At 36.7% G+C, this 18,964-nt stretch overlaps 1 protein-coding gene across 5 annotated transcripts in view; it reads left to right on the plus strand.

Annotated features, from left to right (window-relative positions):
- The window catches only part of NSD3 (nuclear receptor binding SET domain protein 3), a 124,646-nt gene that overhangs the window by 48,715 nt on the left and 56,967 nt on the right, over positions 1 to 18,964 (plus strand). For all 5 annotated transcript variants that reach the window (XM_044225366.1, XM_044225368.1, XM_044225369.1 and 2 more), the window contains exons 2-5: positions 93 to 811; positions 8,602 to 8,673; positions 9,294 to 9,456; positions 18,490 to 18,644. In XM_044225366.1, the coding sequence (XP_044081301.1) occupies positions 137 to 811; positions 8,602 to 8,673; positions 9,294 to 9,456; positions 18,490 to 18,644 (1,065 nt within the window). In that variant the 5' untranslated portion in view covers positions 93 to 136. The remainder of the gene's footprint in view (positions 1 to 92; positions 812 to 8,601; positions 8,674 to 9,293; positions 9,457 to 18,489; positions 18,645 to 18,964) is intronic.

An 18,964-nucleotide genomic window follows, 5' to 3' on the forward strand; every position in this document is an offset into this window, starting at 1 on the left:
TACAGGATATTTTAGTGAATTCTTTTTCAGTTGAAAAGCCTCTAACCTGTGAGAATATTAACATTTTTAAATCTCCTCTTTTAAAACTTTAGGCCCGATGAGAGAAAGGGAAAGTTAAGGATGCTGGAGCAGAACAATGGATTTCTCTTTCTCTTTCATGCAAGGGATCATGGGAAACACAATTCAGCAACCACCTCAACTCATTGACTCCGCCAACATCCGTCAGGAGGATGCCTTTGATAACAACAGTGACATTGTTGAAGATGGTGGCCAGACACCATATGAAGCTACCTTGCAGCAAGGCTTTCAGTATCCACCTACAACAGAGGATCTTCCTCCACTCACAAATGGCTACCCCCCATCAATCAGCATGTATGAAACTCAAACCAAATACCAGTCATATAATCAGTATCCCAATGGGTCAGCCAATGGCTTTGGTGCAGTTAGAAACTTTAGCCCCACTGACTATTACCATTCAGAAATTCCAAACACAAGACCACATGAAATTCTGGAAAAACCTTCTCCTCCACAGCCACCACCTCCTCCTTCGGTACCACAAACTGTGATTCCAAAGAAGACTGGCTCACCTGAAATTAAACTAAAAATAACCAAAACTATCCAGAATGGCAGGGAATTGTTTGAGTCTTCCCTTTGTGGAGACCTTTTAAATGAAGTACAGGCAAGTGAGCACACAAAATCAAAGCATGAAAGCAGAAAAGAAAAGAGGAAAAAAAGCAACAAGCATGACTCATCCAGATCTGAAGAGCGCAAGTCACACAAAATCCCCAAATTAGAACCAGAGGAACAAAATGTAAGTTGAAACATATTTTTAAAAATTTTGTAATAATTCAGATTTACTGGAAGTCCAAGAGATATTTTCCCATTTTTATCCCTTCAAATTTAAATATTTCTGATAACTTCTTTCTCCTAATTCCAAGCAAGGAGCTTGAGATATTCTAATGGGTGCTGAGTAAAATTTTTTGACTAAATGAATGTACATCATTAGAGTGAAGAAATATTTTTAAAACATGGGATACTAATAAGGCTGCTTATGTTTCTTTGTCTAATAGTTTCACTAATTTTTATTTCTTTATAATGAACTCCTGGTTTCTAAAGATGAAGAGGAAAGGCAAAGAGAAGATGGTTAATTATATTGTTTGTTTGTTTGTTTTTTTATTTAGGCAAACTTTTCCCAGTGTTAATGACTTAATACTCATTACTAGTGTGTTTGCTACAAAATAAACTGAAGTGGGGCACCTGGGTGGTTCAGTGGGTTAAAGCCTCTGCCTTCAGCTCAGGTCATGATCCCAGGATCCTGGGATCGAGCCCTGCATCAGGCTCTCTGCTCAGCAGGAGCCTGCTCACTCCTCTCTCTCTCTGCCTGCCTCTTTGCCTGCCTACTTGTGATCGCTGTCTGTCAAATAAATTAAAACCTTTAAAAAAATAAATAAACTGAAATAATAGAGGGACTCTTTTTTTATTAAAACCAGTTAGTATTCCTATATATTAAAACTTAGGTGGAATTCTTATGAGTCATCCTTCATAGGTATGATGCATGCTGCCATTTTTTTTTAGTATATCTGCGGTTTAGTATGAATTTCCTTATTAACAGGTATGTAATAAAGCAGGTCTAGCTTGAGTGAAGTTTTTAGTTAGTATTCTAATACATGGTGTGAATTGAAGACATTTCCCAGACATTGATGAGGAAGAAACAAGTATTTTGGCAACATTAGTCTGCTTTTATATCTGGTATGCCCGAATAAGTTAATTTGATATCTTCTGTTTAAAGAAGTGCTTATTTCATACCAACTCACCTTTTCCTTGGTAGCTGGGTTCAGGTACTTCATACAGCTCAAATGTAATCATTTTCTGGAGTAAAAAGCTACACTGATTCTAGACTCTCCCAAGTCTCAGTGTAGTATTTCAAACATATTTCAAAATATTTTTCTATAGTTTTATTTATTCATTTATCAATTATTGATTAAGTACGTACTCTGTACTAGACTCTTTGCTAAGAATAGGAATAAATGAAATTAAAGGTGTCTACTTTCAGTTTGCTTATATTCTAGTAAGAGGAACAAGATAATACATATATGTGTACTAATGTATGAACAAAGTTGAGTTTTGGGGAAAAATCCAGGGTTTTTTGTATTGTTTTGTCTCTCTCCCCTTTGTTTCTCTCCCTACCCCCGTAACTTTTTCACCTTGCCCCCTTTCTCCCTCTCCCATCCTTCTTTCCCTTTTCCTCTTTGTTACTTTCTCCCTTCCCTCCTCTCTTTTTTTCCAAAGAGAAAAAAAGAGTTCTTGTTAATTGAATTTTGATTAATTAAAATCTATCACACATGGGGGATAGTTACAAATTTAAGCAATGAATGCTGTAACAGTTGTACTCCATTCTGATCCTGGAACTTTAAAGCTAGGGCCCCCAAGGCTCTTGCTTGTTGTTAGTACCATCCTTCAGTACTGTACTGTACTGTACAGTACTGTACAGAGGACCAGTGATGTTCACAAACTAATTGGTTTTGTAACCTTGTGTTTTTTGTTGTTGTTTTAATTAGGTTTCTTCAATTTGAACAACATTTATTTTGTTTCCCTTAGGACAGTTTCTTGTAAGTGTTCAATTTTTGATACCCTTGTGCCTCCTGGTTGTTACTAAGGGTCCAAGCCCTTACTTGGTGTTAAGCATTGTAGAGGGCTTAGAAATGAAAGAGGAGCTCAAGTGAGAGTCTGCTGATGCCACTGGACAGCTCCCCTCCCCAGATGCTTAAAGAAGCATAATGAGAACTGAGTGCTTGGAGAAGTTTGAAACATTTGTCCTTAAGCTGGATTTGCTTTTATATATAATTTTGTTCCTTCAAAGCCCACTCATAGGTTCTTTTTTGAACAAACAATCTCATTCAAGGTAATAGTTCGTGATTTCTCACTACTTCTTTCTTTCCTTTTTCTTGGTGTTTGATCTTACAAGTATTTCCAATTCTGAGCTGTTTGGCCTTCTAGAGAGTGACTATTATTTGGAACAACCTAAGTATATCTCTCAACAATAAAATGTGTCCAGACATCTCGGCAGCAAGAGATCTGAGATCACTACTGAAATTGTATATTTTGTAATGCTCGTTTAGCTGTTTTCCCTCCTATCAAATTAGAAACATGTGGAAGTGTTTCTGCATGTCTTCCTCCTTGGCAGGTGTCATGCCTCTGGCATGTGAGTGTAGGCCCTATTCAGACATTGGTCTTCCACCAGCACCTCAGTGGGCTTATTCACTAAGACTAGTCTCATTAACTCTTAGCTTGCCATTTTCACTTATAAAAAGCCGAATAGTGGCTTCTGTTCCATCAGTACTAAATTAGAGCTTATGTTTGTTTCAGAGTATTAGGTCTTAAAATTCTTAGAAACTTTTGACATGCAAAATGTTCTTTTTGTACAGATAAACGTTTTAGTGTTTGAGATTAGGCACTTAAGCTATGGAGAGTGCTGTGAATTGTATAAGACTGATGATTCATAGACCTGTACCCCTGAAACAAATTATATATTATATGTTAATTGAAAGAAAGGTTATGCACTGGGGCACCTGGGTGGCTCAGTGGGTTAAGCCGTTGCCTTCGGCTCAGGTCATGATCCCAGGGTCCTGGGATCGAGTCCCGCATCGGGCTCTCTGCTGAGCGGAGAGCCTGCTTTCCTCTCTCTCTCTCTTCTCTCTCTCTGCCTGCCTCTCTGCCTACTTGTGATCTCTCTCTGTCAAATAAATAAATAAAATCTTTAAAAAAAAAAAAAGGTTATGCACTTAAAGTTATTCAGAAAGTAAAAGAAAAATGCATGAATAATTTATTGCCTTTGAATTTTTTTTCCACCTTAAATGTTGATTTAAGATTTTTTAAATGTACGATTTTACTTAATGTTTTGAAAATTTTTAGGGATTTGGAATTCTGCCAGGTTTTATGCATGTTATTCATCCTAATAAATCTCTTGCTTTTTTTTTTTTTTAAGATTTTATTAAAAAAAAAAAAGATTTTATTTATTTGACAGAGAGAGAGAGATTACAAGCAGGCAGAGAGACAGGTAGAGAGAGGCGAGGAAGCAGGCTCCTTGCTGAGCAGGGCTCGATTCTAGGACCCTGGGATCATGACCTGAGCTGAAGGCAGAGGCTTAATCCACTGAGGCACCCAGGCGCCCCAGATCTCTTGCATTTTAATAAAAGCAATAGGGCAAATTTTTTAAAAGGAATTATTTTGGATAATGTTATTTCATTTTAGTTTCTGTCTTAAAGTATTTTTTCCTGTTTAAGAAACTTCTTGTTATTCTTTCCTGGAATATAGGTCTTTCCATATGGAATCAGCTAAAAAAGTAAAAAAAGAGGTATATACCCATAAAATCAAATATTTAAAACTGAGGAGAGCTAACTCATTGTCATCTTTTTCTCTGACGCTCTCTTCCTAAAGCAACACTATTAATACCAGAAAAAGTATCTTTTGTCCTTAGTTGATTTTAATCTCTTTAAGCTTATCTATCCTTCCAGCAACTAAAGGAAAATGGATGTTATACCCAGAAGTATTTTATCTGTTGGCATTTTCTGACTCATTTTTCTTGACTCCTCAGTATTTGACTTCCATTGACCATGTTGTTTTAAAAACTTCACCCCTTAATTGGTGTTTATGATACTATGTTATCTGTTGGTTTATCTCCTTACTTTTCTGCTTTCTTTTGAGCTCAAGTCAGTGTCCACTGGATATTTTTCCCACCCCAGCCCCAACCCTGCTTAGCTTCTGAGATCAGATGAAATCAGGTACATTCAGGGTGGTATGGCTATAGACTAAATGCCTCCTAGATATTTCTGTTTTGTTCATGCATTAGCACATTTTACAAGGTATATTTCCTTTCTATCACTGCATCATCCTTATTTGACTTGTTTTTCTTTCTTTTATTTATATAGTCTTGAAAGCTTAGAATAAATCTTAGGCTTATTTCTCTCCCTTGCCATTGTTTGCCTTTTAAGATGAATCTGTAAACAATTTTAACAGTGTTTAAAGTGTTTAGCCTGAAGCAAAAGCTAGCATTCTGGAACAAACCATTAAAATAATAATAATACATTAAAAAAAGATAAGGTTTTTTTTTTTTTAAATCTTTTTTTTTCTTTTTTAAAGATTTTATTTATTTATTTGACAGAGAGAGAGATCACAAGTAGGCAGAGAGAGAGGCAGAGAGAGAGGGAGAAGCAGGCTCTCTGCTGAGCAGAGAGCCAATGCAGGGCTCGATCCCAGGACCCTGAGATCATGACCTGAGCTGCAGGCAGAGGCCTAACCCACTGAGCCACCCACATGCCCAATTTACATCATTTTTTAAATCTTGAGGTATATTATATTCTAAGAACAACATTATTAATAAAATCATAGGTCTATTTCAAGATTTCTTACTATCTTCTGTAACATTCCACTTGGAAGGTAGAAAACCAGTAAGTTTTTCTCCAAGGAAGGGTGCAAATGGAATGCAGTATTGCATTACTGCATGTACCGAATGCAAACCAGGAGGAAAAGGAAACGATTTATAACCCCCCAACAAAATAAGACATTTGAATAATAAAGAGTTTTGAGGGAAATCCCATCTTTAATCCAGAAAGGGAAAAATGTTAATGGACTTCAGACCAGTTCTTAAAATAATAGTAGGATTCTGTTGTTTGGCAAAGATGAGTCACTCCTTATCTATCTGCCCTCAAAAGGAGTTATGGAGATCCCTTACTTCCAGACATCATGAAGATTGAACGTGCAGAGGCGGATGACTCGCTTTCTTAGCGACGTATGTACTTCCTCAAGTGGGCTTGTCTTCTTGTTGGTAGCTTTAGAATGAGAAGTGGAGGTGAAGGCTTAAACTACTTCTGTAGATTGAAGTGAAGCTACCGAAAGGGCCTGTGGAAATGGGGACAGTATTTCCAGACTGCTTTATTCTTATACCAGCATTTTGGAAAACAGTTTTCATTTGAACATAGATTTTTCTTTCCTTGCTCAACGAGTGTGTCCTATTAGATTACATAGTCATGATACCAACCACAGACATATCTGACAGTGAATTTTGTGCCCATCAGCAACTTGTCACTACTTTTTTTCCCAAAATACTCTCCATGTAATAGCTAACATGATTTTTTAAAAACATAAATTGGTGTATGCTACTTCTCTACCTCATCCTCTTTGGTGGCTTTTTATTGCCCTTAATATAAAACGCTTGACTATACTTACTTGTAATATAGCCTGCCTCCCCTCTCTCATCTTCTAACCTCTCTCTTTGGGTAATTAAGTCAGTTGTAAAGGCCTTCCTGAAATTTCTACTTTTTAAGACCCAGAAACTTCACACATGTCATGCCTTCTTTCTGGAATGTTCTGCCACTTTTTAGTAGACTAACTACTCTTCCTCTGACTCTCAGATTATAATGGACTTTCTCAGAGAGGCATTTTCTGACCTTCATATTTAAAGATACACACTCTGGGGCGCCTGGGTGGTTAGTGGTTAAGCGTCTGCTTTTGGCTTGGGTCAGGATCCCAGGGTCCTGGGATTGAGCCCCTTATCGGACTCCCTGCTTGGGAAGCCTGCTTCTCCCTCTCCCACTCCCCCTGCTTGTGTTCCCTTTCTCACTGTGTCTCTCTCTGTCAAATAAATAAATAAAATCTCAAAAAAAAAAAAGGAAAAAATAATAAAGATACACACTCCCACATTATTTCTCTTCATATATTTACATTGTATAAGTGTACGTTTTTAATTGTTTACTGTCTGTCGTACCCAACTGTAAGCTTTCTGAGGTGAGTGATCAAATCTATTTGTTTCATGATTGCATACCCACCTACTAGAATAGGGCCTGGAAAGTCATAGGCACTGCTGAATAAGTGATTGCTAATTGGTGTTTAGGATGTTAGTCTGGCTTCTCATTTCCTAATACTTACAAACCTTTCTACAATTTTTTATTTAATAAAACTTTGTTTTTGCTGTTTTTGTAACAGTGTCTTCAATTAATTGAAAATTTTAAGTAGCTTCTAGAATTACCCATATTTTAAAATTGGAATTAAGACTTAATTTGATGGGTATATCAATGCCATCTTTATGCCATCTAAATTAAGTTCTGTTCTTTGACAAGTGAAAAGTCTTAAAAAATCTTTTAAATTACAAAAGTGATCTGCTTTTTACAGGAAATACGTGTAACACAAAAATATAGATCTTCCTTCACCATTTCCCTAACCTCATTCTCAAAGATAACTACTTTTATCATTCTGGTATAAAATGTATCAAATACCTCTTAAGGCGTGTATGGGCTATTTTAAAATAAAAAGTTGGAAGATGTTGATAGACATGTAGATTACTGGCATGAAATAATGCTATACTTAACCATCTTCTGCTTAGATGTTCTTTTGTTTTCTGTAATTTCTTAAAATGTAATTGCCTAATTGAAGAATGATATATTTTGAATTTTGATAGATACTTATAAGTACCCTTCCCAAAGGGTTGTAGAAATTAATTTTTAAGTAATATATGTGTGGGTTTTATGATTGGAAAAGTAATGTTTATCATAGACAATTTGACAAATAACAGAAAGGCACATCAGAACAATCACTTTTCCATCACCTGGTAGTATTCTAATTTTTCTTTCTGTGCACATTAAAAAAAATTATTTTGGGGTGCCTGGATGGCTCAGTGGGTTAAGCATCTGCCTTCAGCTCAGGTCATGATCCCAGGGTCCTGGGATTGAGCCCCACATTGGGCTCCCTGCTCAGCGGGGAGCCTTTTTCTCCTTTCTCTGTCAAATAAATAAATAAAATTTAAACAATAAATTAAAAAAATTATTTTTCCAAGATTGGAATCATATTATACAAACTGCTTTACAGTTTTTTCTTTTCAAATAACATTATATTGTTATTTTCCTATGTCATTTTATTTATCTATTTTTTTCAAGATTTTATTTTTCAGTTATCTCTGTACCCAGTGTGGCACTTGAACTCACAAACCTGAGATCAAGAGTTGCACGCTCTACCATTTAAGCCAGCCGGGCACCCCTCCCATGTCATTTTAAAATGTATGTTATTTCACTGTCTTGTTATACTGTAACTTATTAGGCTAATTTAAATTACTGGACATCTAGATTGTTTTCTAGTATTTGCTTTTATTAATAGGACTAGTGTGCATATCTTTTTGTGTATTTATACCTCTCAATGCTGTTCAGTATACATATACATTTAGAAGGGGATTTGCTGGATCAGAGTCTGTAAATTTAAGGTTTTTCATACATACCATATTGCTCTCCTGAAAAATTCCAAGTTACATCTTACTAGCCGTCTGAGAGTGCTCATTTTTCTGCACCCTGTTAGGTTAAAAAAAATAGCAACAACAATCAACACATAAGTTTTAAAAAGTAATAAGAAATGAGAGATATAACTATGGTGTGGACTGGAACATGAATTTAAGACATAGCATCATGTACTGCAGCAGTTGTGTTCTTATTACCTACGTTATTCAATTAATAAATGTCCTTTATTCTCTTTCCTATTTAGTTTTGATTCTTTTTGTGTATGTCACTGTTCTTTGGTTGGCTGCCATTTTCTTCTTTTTATCTATACCTTTTCACCTAGAGACCAAATGAGAGGGTTGACACTGTGTCCGAAAAACCAAGAGAAGAGCCAGTACTAAAAGAGGACCCCCCAGTGAGTTGCCATATTGAATACTGTCTAACCAGGGATGGGGTAGGGAGGTAAAGCAGGGGGGTTATATTGTAACACATACCATACGTATTATTACAGTTCCATACTTCTGGATTTCAGAAACTATACTGAAATAAATCTTGGAGCTGGTTTAAGAGGTAGATACTTTCAGTGAATTATTTTTCTTTTCAAAACTATGACCACTTTGTCTTATTGAAATATAATCGACATATATCATTTTATTAGTTTCGGGTGTACAAAATATTGATTTGATATGTATATGCATTGCAAAATGTCCGCTGAAATAAGTGTAGTTACTGTCTATCACCATACAAAATTACAAAAATATTTTTATGACCATTTTTTAATGGATTATGTGAATTCTCAAGATGCCTTATCAGTAATAAGACATCAGAAATATCAGTCCTATTTTCAGTATTTGGATGGGGACTTATTATTTTCTTTCTCTTCTTTTTTGCTAGTTATGGTTAAGTATTAGGGCAAGTATAATTGAAGATAAATTTTACATGGTGAGCATGTTTAATGTACTTTGTTCATAGTTTCTTTCTTTTCTTTTTTTAAAATTTTCTCTGCTGATGAAGTTTTATGACCTTTTCCTATAGGTTCAGCCAATATTATCTTCTGTTCCAACAACAGAAGCGTCAGCTGGTGTTAAGTTCCAGGTTGGCGATCTTGTTTGGTCTAAGGTGGGAACCTATCCTTGGTGGCCTTGCATGGTTTCAAGTGATCCCCAGCTCGAGGTTCATACCAAAATTAACACAAGAGGTAAGTAAAGGCACAAATAGATATTAAAGGTTAGGGGAAAAAATTGAATCTTAAATATTGTATATGACTGTAAGGATATGCACATAAGGGGCACCCTGTTAGCTCAACTGGTTATATGTGTAACTCTTCGTTTCAGCTCAGGGTCTCATGGCTCATGGGATTGAGGCTGCCTTAGGTGCGTGTTCAGTGGGGAGTCTGCTTGAGGGTTTGCTCTCTCTGCCCTTCCCCCCACTCATGCTCCCTCTCTCTCTCTCTCTCTCTCTAAGGTAAATAAATAAATCTTTAAAAAAAAAAAAAGAATATGCATATAATCTGACACCAGAATATGTCAGTTTTTAATAACCAGTGATCTAGTCATGGTCGTTTTAATGGGCATAAAGTCTCTACAACTGATAATGGTCCTTGTTTTCCCTTATAACACCCTACATTTGTGGGGCACCTGGGTGGCTCAGTGAGGTAAAGCCTCTGCCTTCGGCTCAAGTCATGATCTCAAGATCCTGGGATCGAGCCCCACATCGGGCTCTCTGCTCAGCAGGGAGCCTGCTTCCTCTGCTCTCTGCCTGCCTCTCTGCCTACTTGTGATCTCTGTCTGTCAAATAAATAAATAAAATCTTAAAAAAAAAATACCCTACATTTGTTTTATAGTTTCTTCTATACTTCTTTAAAAACCTTTATCTGACTGACATCTCATGTGAATTCCAAAAGAGAGAAAGCAGTTGGGTAAATAATAAGATGTCTTATAGAGCTTAGTAGGCATTTGAGCCATGCTTTTGTTGTACATGTTATTTCATCATTGACTCCTTTGAGTAGTAATTTTTTACCCACATAAGTGCTTTTCATCCTGATAAAATTTTCAAGATGCTTTTTCCCTCCGCTCCATTTTTGAATCTGCAAATTTGCTGAGACATCTTTATACATTCAATACGACATAGACGTACGGCTTGAATCTATAGAATCCTACCTTAGGAATATTAATAAGTGTTGAGGAAGGATGTTTTCTAACTATTCTCTATTCTTTTTCATGGGTTTATCTAAAACATGTGTATTAGATTTCTGATATTCTAGCATTTGGAAAGGACTTGCTTAGTTAGGGGAAGGTTTGAGCTTGGAATTTATTTCTGGATATTTGCTTTGTGAACTCACCTGTTATGTGTTGAATTTCTTCTTGTTTGTGACAACTTTGTGCCTATTTCTTTTTTCTTTTACTTTAAACTTTCTGTCTTGCTCCCTGTTCACTGTTATGAAGAAAAAAAATGTCTACATAAGTCTTGCAAGTCAGATCTGTAACTTTTGTGCTTCATAGCCAGTAATATGCCCTGGTATAGAAAGCAGTTACCTGGGACGCCTGGTTGGCTCAGTTGGTTAAGCAGCTGCCTTCGGCTCAGGTCATGATCCCAGGGTCCTGGGATCGAGTCCCACATCGGGCTCCTTGCTCGGCGGGGAGCCTGCTTCTCCCTCTGCCTCTGCCTGCCTCTCTGTCTGCCTGTGCTCGCTCACTCTCTATCCCTCTGTCCCTGACAAATAAATAAAAATTAAAAAAAAAAAAAAAAAAAGAAAGAAAGCAGTTATCTGTCATTATACCCTGCTGATTCAAGATTGGGTAACTGGAAACATCAGTGGGGCAGAAGTGAAAACAACAACAACAAAAACCCAGCGTTGTTGAATATCAACTTTCGTGCAAGGCACTGTATTAAGCAATTCTCTTATATATTTTATCTTATATATCTTATATATGCAGTCCACATAGCAGCAACACTACAAAGTAGGTATATTATTATCTTTATGTTTTGAATAAGTAAATAGTTTCAGAGAGACCTTATTCCATAACCCCCACTCTTAAACATACTATATATTAAAAAGAAAACAATGAATTCACCTAGTTATAATTTACCAAGGTTGGGGGAAGGCAGTCCTAGTTGTTTGATTTATTACTTATTATTAAGGGTGTTGGATTCAGTAACCTCTGAAGTATCTTGCAGGTTTAATAATCTATGTTTCTATGAGTGGGAGATTTTCCAAAGGACCAAGCCTTATTTAATTTTAATTCCAGGTAACATACAGTGTTCTATCAGTTTCAGCTGTATAATGTAGTAATTCAGCACTTCCATACATCACCCTGTGCTCATCACAAGTGGGCTCCTTAATCCGCATCACCTATTTAACCCATTCCCCTACCTACCTCCCCTCTGGTAACCATCAGTCTGTTTTCTATAATTAAGAGTTTGTCTCTCTCTTATTTCTTCCCTTTTCTTGTTTTGTTTGTTAAAGTCCATGTATGAGTGAAATCATATGATATCTAACTGACTTAGCATTATACTCTCTAGCTCCGTCCGTGTTGTTGCAAATGGCAAGATTTCATTCTTTTTATGGCTGAGTAATATTCCCTGTGTGTGTGTGTGTGTGTGTGTGTGTATCACATCTTCTTTATTTACTAGTTTGATAGGACACTTGGGCTGCTTCCGTATCTTGGCTATTGTAAACAATGCTGCTATAAACATAAGGGTACATGTATCCTTTTGCATTAGTATTTTTGTATTCTTTGGGTAAATAACCCAGTAGTGCAATTGCTGGATTGTAAGGTAGTTCTCTTTTTAACTTTTTGAGGATACTCCATACTGTTTTCCATAGTGGCTGCACCGTTTGCATGCCCACCAGCAGTGTAATCCCACATCCTCATCAACACCTATTGTTCCTATATTGTTAATTTTAGACATTCTGATAGGTGTGAGATGGTATCATTGTAGTTTCGATTTGCATTTTCCTGGTGATCAGTGATGTTGAGCATCTTTTCAGGTGTCTGTTAGGGCAAAGCCTTCTTTAATAAAATAATCCATGTACCTATCTGGGTCTCTATCTAGTAATATTCCACTATGTGTGTATGTGTATACCACATCTACTTTACCTATTGTAACTTCTTTTTTTTTTTTTAATCTGAGGTATTCTATCATGTGAGAGTTGTGGCTCTTCAATTCTCTCTCCTTAGAAAAGCGTGATTTTGAGATTATATAATTTCACATTTAATTACTATGTGAAAACCTAATTACAGCTTTTTTGGGTGGTACAAGTGAGAGCACAATTTGTGCTGCATCTGTATTTCAAAGAAAGTATTTAAATTTAGGAATTAATCTAATCAAATCAAGTCATGATCTCAGGGTTGTGAGATTGAGCCCTGTGTCGGGCTCTGTGCTGGGGATGCAGTCTGGTTAAGATTCTTGCTCTGCTCTGTGCTCACACTTGCTCTCTCTTCCTCTAAAAAAGAAATATTTGAGAGTAATTATTTTTCTTTATGTTTATTGTAATTAATAGATAGGATAGCAAAGATTTTTACTGAAGGTTTTAAATGATATCATTATACCTAATGAAATTTTTATTTTTTATTTATTTTATTTAAGCTCAATTGATTAAGATAGTGTATTACTAGTTTCAGAGATTGAGTTCAGTGACTCGTCAGTTGCATATAATACCCAGTGCTCATTATACCCCTTGCTCTCCTTAATGTCTATCACCCAGTTACCCCATCTCCCTCCTCCCCCTCCTATAGCAACCCTCAGTCTGTTTCTTATGGTTTTCTTACAGTCTGGCTCCCTCTCAGATTTCATCTTGTTTTATTTTTCCCTCTCTTTTCTTATGCTCCTCTGTTTTGTTTCTTAGATTCACATATGAGTTAGGTCATACAATTGCCTTTCTCTGATTGACTTACTTTGCTTAGCTTAATACTCTAGTTCCATCCACATCATTACAAATGGCAAGACTTCATTTTTTTTTTTTTTTAAAGATTTTATCTATTTACCCGACAGAGCTCACAGTAGGCAGAGAGGTAGGCAGAGAGAGGGGAAGGGAAGCAGGCCCCCCGACGAGCAGAGAGCCCGATGTGGGACTCGATCCCAGGACCCTGAGATCATGACCGGAGCCGAAGGCAGCGGCTTAACCCACTGAGCCACCCAGGCGCCCAAGACTTCATTTTTTGATGACTGAGTAATATTCCACTATGTGTGTATGTGTGTGTGCATGTGTATACCACATCTTCTTTACCTATTGTAACTTCTTTTTTTTTTAAGATTTCATTTATTTATTTGACAGAGAGCGATCACAAATAGGCATAGAGGCACTCAGAGAGAGGCGGGGGAAGCAGGCGCCTGCTGAGCAGAGAGTGGGGCAGACCTCGATCCCAGGACCCTGAGATCACGATCTGAGCTGAAGGCAAAGGCTTAATCCACTGAGCCACTCAGGCGCCCCGTCTTGGAACTTCTATTCCTAACTTTTTTTTTTTTTTTTTAAAGTTTGAAACTAGATGGTTTTACCTTCATATAATTTTTCTTAAATAAAAACATTTCTGGGGCACCCAGGTGGCTCAGTCATTTGAGCATCTGACTGGAGATTTCAGCTCAGGTCATAATCCTCAGGGTCATGGGATTGAGCCCCCTGGAGGGCTCCACACTCAGCTAGGCATCTGCTTGAGATTTTCTACCTCTGTCCCTCCCCCACTTATGTACATACATGTACGGGCTCTCTCTCCCGCTCTCTTTCTAAAATAAATAAATTTTTAAAGAAAATATTTCCTCTGCATTTTTCTTTTGGAATTCAGCCTATTATTCAAAGACAGATTTGCTTACTTTTCATTTTTTCAGGTCTTTAGATTTTTATTTCATTCATAGTTCTTTGGCCAGCAGGAAATAAAGTGATAATAACAAAGAGGCAGATTGTTTGATTTGTTTCATCTGTCCTAATGATGTAATAGAGGAAGAAGTTGAAAATAAAGATTAAAATGAGATTGCATCATCTGTGTTTTTGTTTTCATGTTTTTAACTATAATTTAAACTCTGATTCTGAATAACTAACTGATTTTGAAAACAGATTATGCCCTATGTTCTTTTAACCTTGTTACCTGTACCCACTACCCTATTTTCCAAACTCACCTATTAGTTTAGGATATATATATATATATATATATATATTTACATTTATAATTAAATTTATATAAATTTATATATATATAGGATATATATATATATATATAGCATATGTATCCTATATATAGAGAGAGAAATATATATATAAATATATATATATAAATATATATATATATATAAATATATATATATAAATATATATATATAGAGAGAGAAAGAGATTTTATTTAGTTACTTGATGGAAAGAGACACAGTGAGAGAGGAAACACAAGCAGGGGAAGTGGGAGAGGGAGAAGCAGGCTTCCCACCGAGCAGGGAGCCCAATGGGGGGCTCAATCCTGGGACCCTGGGATCATGACCTGAGCTGAAGGCAGACGCTTCAAGACTGAGCCACTTAGGAGCCCCTTCTTTTTTTGTTTCTAAAAACCCTTGGACTTTTGATAAACCTTCTTTGATTAATTATAGTCAAATTGTGCTTAGCTCTTCCTTCTCAGATTATATGGAAATTGAATTGTGAGTGTATTTCTCTCTTATAGGCTATTTTACATAAGAAATTTTAATCTGGTTTCAAAATACTTCCTTAGGTAATCTCCCATTAATGTCTAACAAAATTTTAAAAATTTCAAATGCAAGATACAGTCGATTTCAGATAACTGAGTTCAACTTAAGCTTATACCTGTATTTTTCTATTCAAGATCTGCTTATTATTTTTCTCTGCCTACCTGAATTGGATTCACTAAGACCAGTTATACAGTACTCTATTAACCTGAGACATTTTCTGTAGAGTTGTGTTTTTCAAACTTTGTATGGAAAAAACCAGTTTTTGTTTGTTTCTTAAAACAAATGGCCCAATACTTACGTAAAATACATTAAAAGTAACTATTACAAAAAGGAAAGGCCCCTCCCCCCCTGCAAAAAAATATAGTATAAGATCCCTGGTCATGTGCCTAAATGTCATGACAACGTCAAATTATCATAGTTTTTAAATGCTTACTCTTCTGTGTTTATTTTACCACAGACTGGCTTGTTCTGGGAACCACACTTGGAGAGTAGCACTGTTCTAGAATAGCAGTTCTCAGATTTTTTGGTCCCATCACCTCTTACACTCTTATAGTTTGATGACTAAAAATCTTTTGTTTACATGGGTTGTATCTATTACTATTTATTTTAATTTGGAAATTAAAGCTAAGAAAATTTAAAAATAAATTAGTAAATTAAAAATTTACTAATTCATTTACAAATTATTATATGTTGTCATTGTATTTTTATGAAAAATGCTTTCTCAAAAATATTGAGAAGGGTAGTATCATTTTACATCATTGCAAATCTCTTTAATGACTGGCTAGATACTAGATTCTTGTATCTGCTTCTACATTCAATCTGTTAAAATTTGTTGTTTTGGTTTAACTATATGAAGATAATCTGACCTCAGACAGATGTGTAGTTGAAAAAGGATACTGTATTTTAATAGACTTTTTAGGTAATGTGTATATATTTCTTTGATACTACACCAAAACTCAACAAGTGGTGGGTTAGTTGGAATATGGAATCTGAAATCATATCCATAACCTTTTTGTACTTTGTTACATTGGACTCCATTGGTTCTGTCTTGCACTTTGAATGAATCTTTTACCTTTCATGATTTTATAACATTACATATTGGACATTTAAAAAATAGTGGTTTGGGGTACCTGGGTGGCTCAGTTGGTTAATTGTCTGACTTTCGCTCAGGTCATAATCTTTGGGTCCTGGGATTGACCCCTGCCTTCCCATGGGCCTCTGCACTAAGCACAGAGTATGCTTGTCTCCCCTCCCCCTGTACTCCCTCCCCCCATGCAGTCCCACTCCCTTTTCTCTTTCCCTCTCTCAAATAAATAAATAAATAAAATCTTTAAAAATTTTTTTAAAAATAAAAAATACTGGCTTTAATAAGTGAGATGTATCAACTGTGGGTTGCTGGGGGGAGGGGGGTTGGGAGAAGGGGGGTAGGGTTATGGACATTGGGGAGGGTATGTGCTTTTGGGTAAATTGGAAGGGGAGGTGAACCATGAGAGACTATGGACTCTGAAAAACAATCTGAGGGGTTTGACGTGGCGGGGGGGTGGGAGGTTGGGGTACCAGGTGGTGGGTATTATAGAGGGCACAGCTTGCATGGAGCACTGGGTGTGGTGAAAAAATAATGAATACTGTTTTTCTGAAAATAAATAAATTGGAAAAAAAATAAGTGAGATGTATCTTCCAAATGTTGACACATTCTTCTATAGATCTTTTTTCTTTAGATTGAGAGTGTGCATAGGAGCCAGGGGGAGGAGCAGAGGAAGAGATAATCTTAATCAAGGCTCTGATCTCACCATCCTGAGATCATGACATGACCTTAGCTGAAATCAAGAGTTGGGTACTTAATCGACTGGCCACCTAGGGGGGGCCCATCCCTCCCCCCGTTTATATTTATATATATGTGTGTGTGTGTGTGTGTGTATACATATATATATATATTTTTTTAAGATTTTATTTATTTATTTGACAGTCAGAGATAAAGTGAGAGAGAGAACATAAGCAGGGGGAGTGGGAGAGAGAGAAGCAGGCTTCCTGCCAAGCAGTGAGCCTGATGCGGGGCTCAATCCCAGAACCCTAGGATCATGACCTGAACCAAAGGCAGATGCTTGACAACTGAGTCCCCCAGGCGCCCCTTTTATAGATATTTTTAAAATTACATTAGTTTGTATGACCAGTTATTTCATCAGAAAATTCTTTGATTATTGGGAATTTGGAAGACCCAGGTTTTCCAAAATTCTAATATTTGCTTGAAAGATCAAATTTTGTCACTGGCGACAAATACTGTCAGTTGATTTCATTGAAATAGCAAACTTGCTTTGTTCGTTTTAAAGGAAATACCTGCCAAATACTCAAGTTCAAGTAACCATAGTTTTTCTGTCAGTCGTTCTTTCCAATAAAAATGATGAAAAAGTGACCAGTGATCTTGCAGCTCAATCAGTCATACAAGTACTTTTCCTCAAGATAACTGTCACCCTTCAGTAAACAAAAGTGCTTTATGCATACCTCCCATTTCAACATGCAGAATATTAAAAAGATAGTGTCCAGAGGTTGAAATTTAGTGAAATTAATCATTTTACCACTTCATCAAGGACATTAAATAAAAGCGGCTTTTTGTTTTAACTGCCAGTGTATGGTTGTATAAGATCCCTGATCATGTGCCTAAATGTCATGATAATGTCAAATTATCATAGTTTCTGAATGCTTACTCTTCTATGTAACTAGAATGTGATACTAGTATAGTTTGGTGTCACTCACTGTCTTTATTTGTGCTAACATCCCAGCAGTCTTACTCACCATTGTTCCTGCAGTATTAAGTGCAAATGCTACCACACTGAAAAGACAGTAGCATCTTGGTATTATTGTGACGACAGTTTTGACCTCACAGGATCCCTGAAAGAGTCAGTGGCCTCTTCTCCACCCTTGAGGCTGTATAGCCCACTTTTATACAGTCAGAAAAGCAATTTGACTAGCACTTTTAAAGTCCAAGAAAATATGTTATAAATATTTTTTAAAGATTATATTTGAGAGAGAGGGAGCACAGACATGAGCACCCACGAGCTAGGGAGCAGGGGTGAGGGGTGGGCAGGCAGAGAGAGAGAAGCAGACTCCCTGCTGAACAAGGAACGCAACATAGGGCTTGATCCCAGGACTCTGGGATCATGACCTGAGGCCAAAGGTAGACACTTAACCGATTAAGCCACCCAGACTCCCCTGTTACACACTTTTTGAAGAAAAAATTATTTATTCCCAGATTTGTTTATAAAAAGTTTTGAGACAAGGAAAAATAAGTTGTGTAACCAAAGTAACAAATCTGATAATTAGCAGAATTTCTGATTTTCTTTCTCTTAAAACTTGCTGGACAAATTTTAATCATTTGGGAGTGATTTTTTTTACAGTAACTATTAGTTGTGTAATTGGCAGGTGTTGGATTATATTTTTGGACAATCCAAAGCGTACGAGTTTTAATAGGAGTGATGCCAGGGAAGCTGGCATAGGTTCATCTTTTTGGCAGAGTATATGTGGATGCTTATGTTCTGAAATGGTTAATAAGAATTTTTGCTTTCAGGTGCCCGGGAATATCACGTCCAGTTTTTTAGCAACCAGCCGGAGAGGGCATGGGTTCATGAAAAGCGAGTACGAGAGTACAAAGGTCATAAACAGTATGAAGAATTATTGGCTGAAGCAACCAAACAAGCCAGCAATCACTCTGAGAAACAAAAGGTATCTGACAACATACTAACATTACCAATCGGATATGGTTTTTAGAGGACTTAATTTAGTACAAGTTTCCATACTCGAATTTAGAGAGTTGCTAGAATGATGTTATTTTAACCTAAGTTCAGCTGTATGTATGTATGTATTTATTTATTTAAAAGATTTTATTTATTTATTTGACAGAAAGAGAGATCACAAGTAGGCAGAGAGGCCCACAGAGAGAGGGGGAAGCAGGGTCTCTGCTGAGCAGAGCCCGATGCGGGACTCGATCCCAGGACCCTGGGATCATGACCTGAGCTGAAGGCAGAGGCTTTAACCCACTGAGC

This window comes from Neovison vison, chromosome 11 (assembly GCF_020171115.1).
Source record: "Neovison vison isolate M4711 chromosome 11, ASM_NN_V1, whole genome shotgun sequence".
In the NCBI taxonomy this organism is placed as follows: Eukaryota; Metazoa; Chordata; class Mammalia; order Carnivora; family Mustelidae; genus Neogale; species Neogale vison.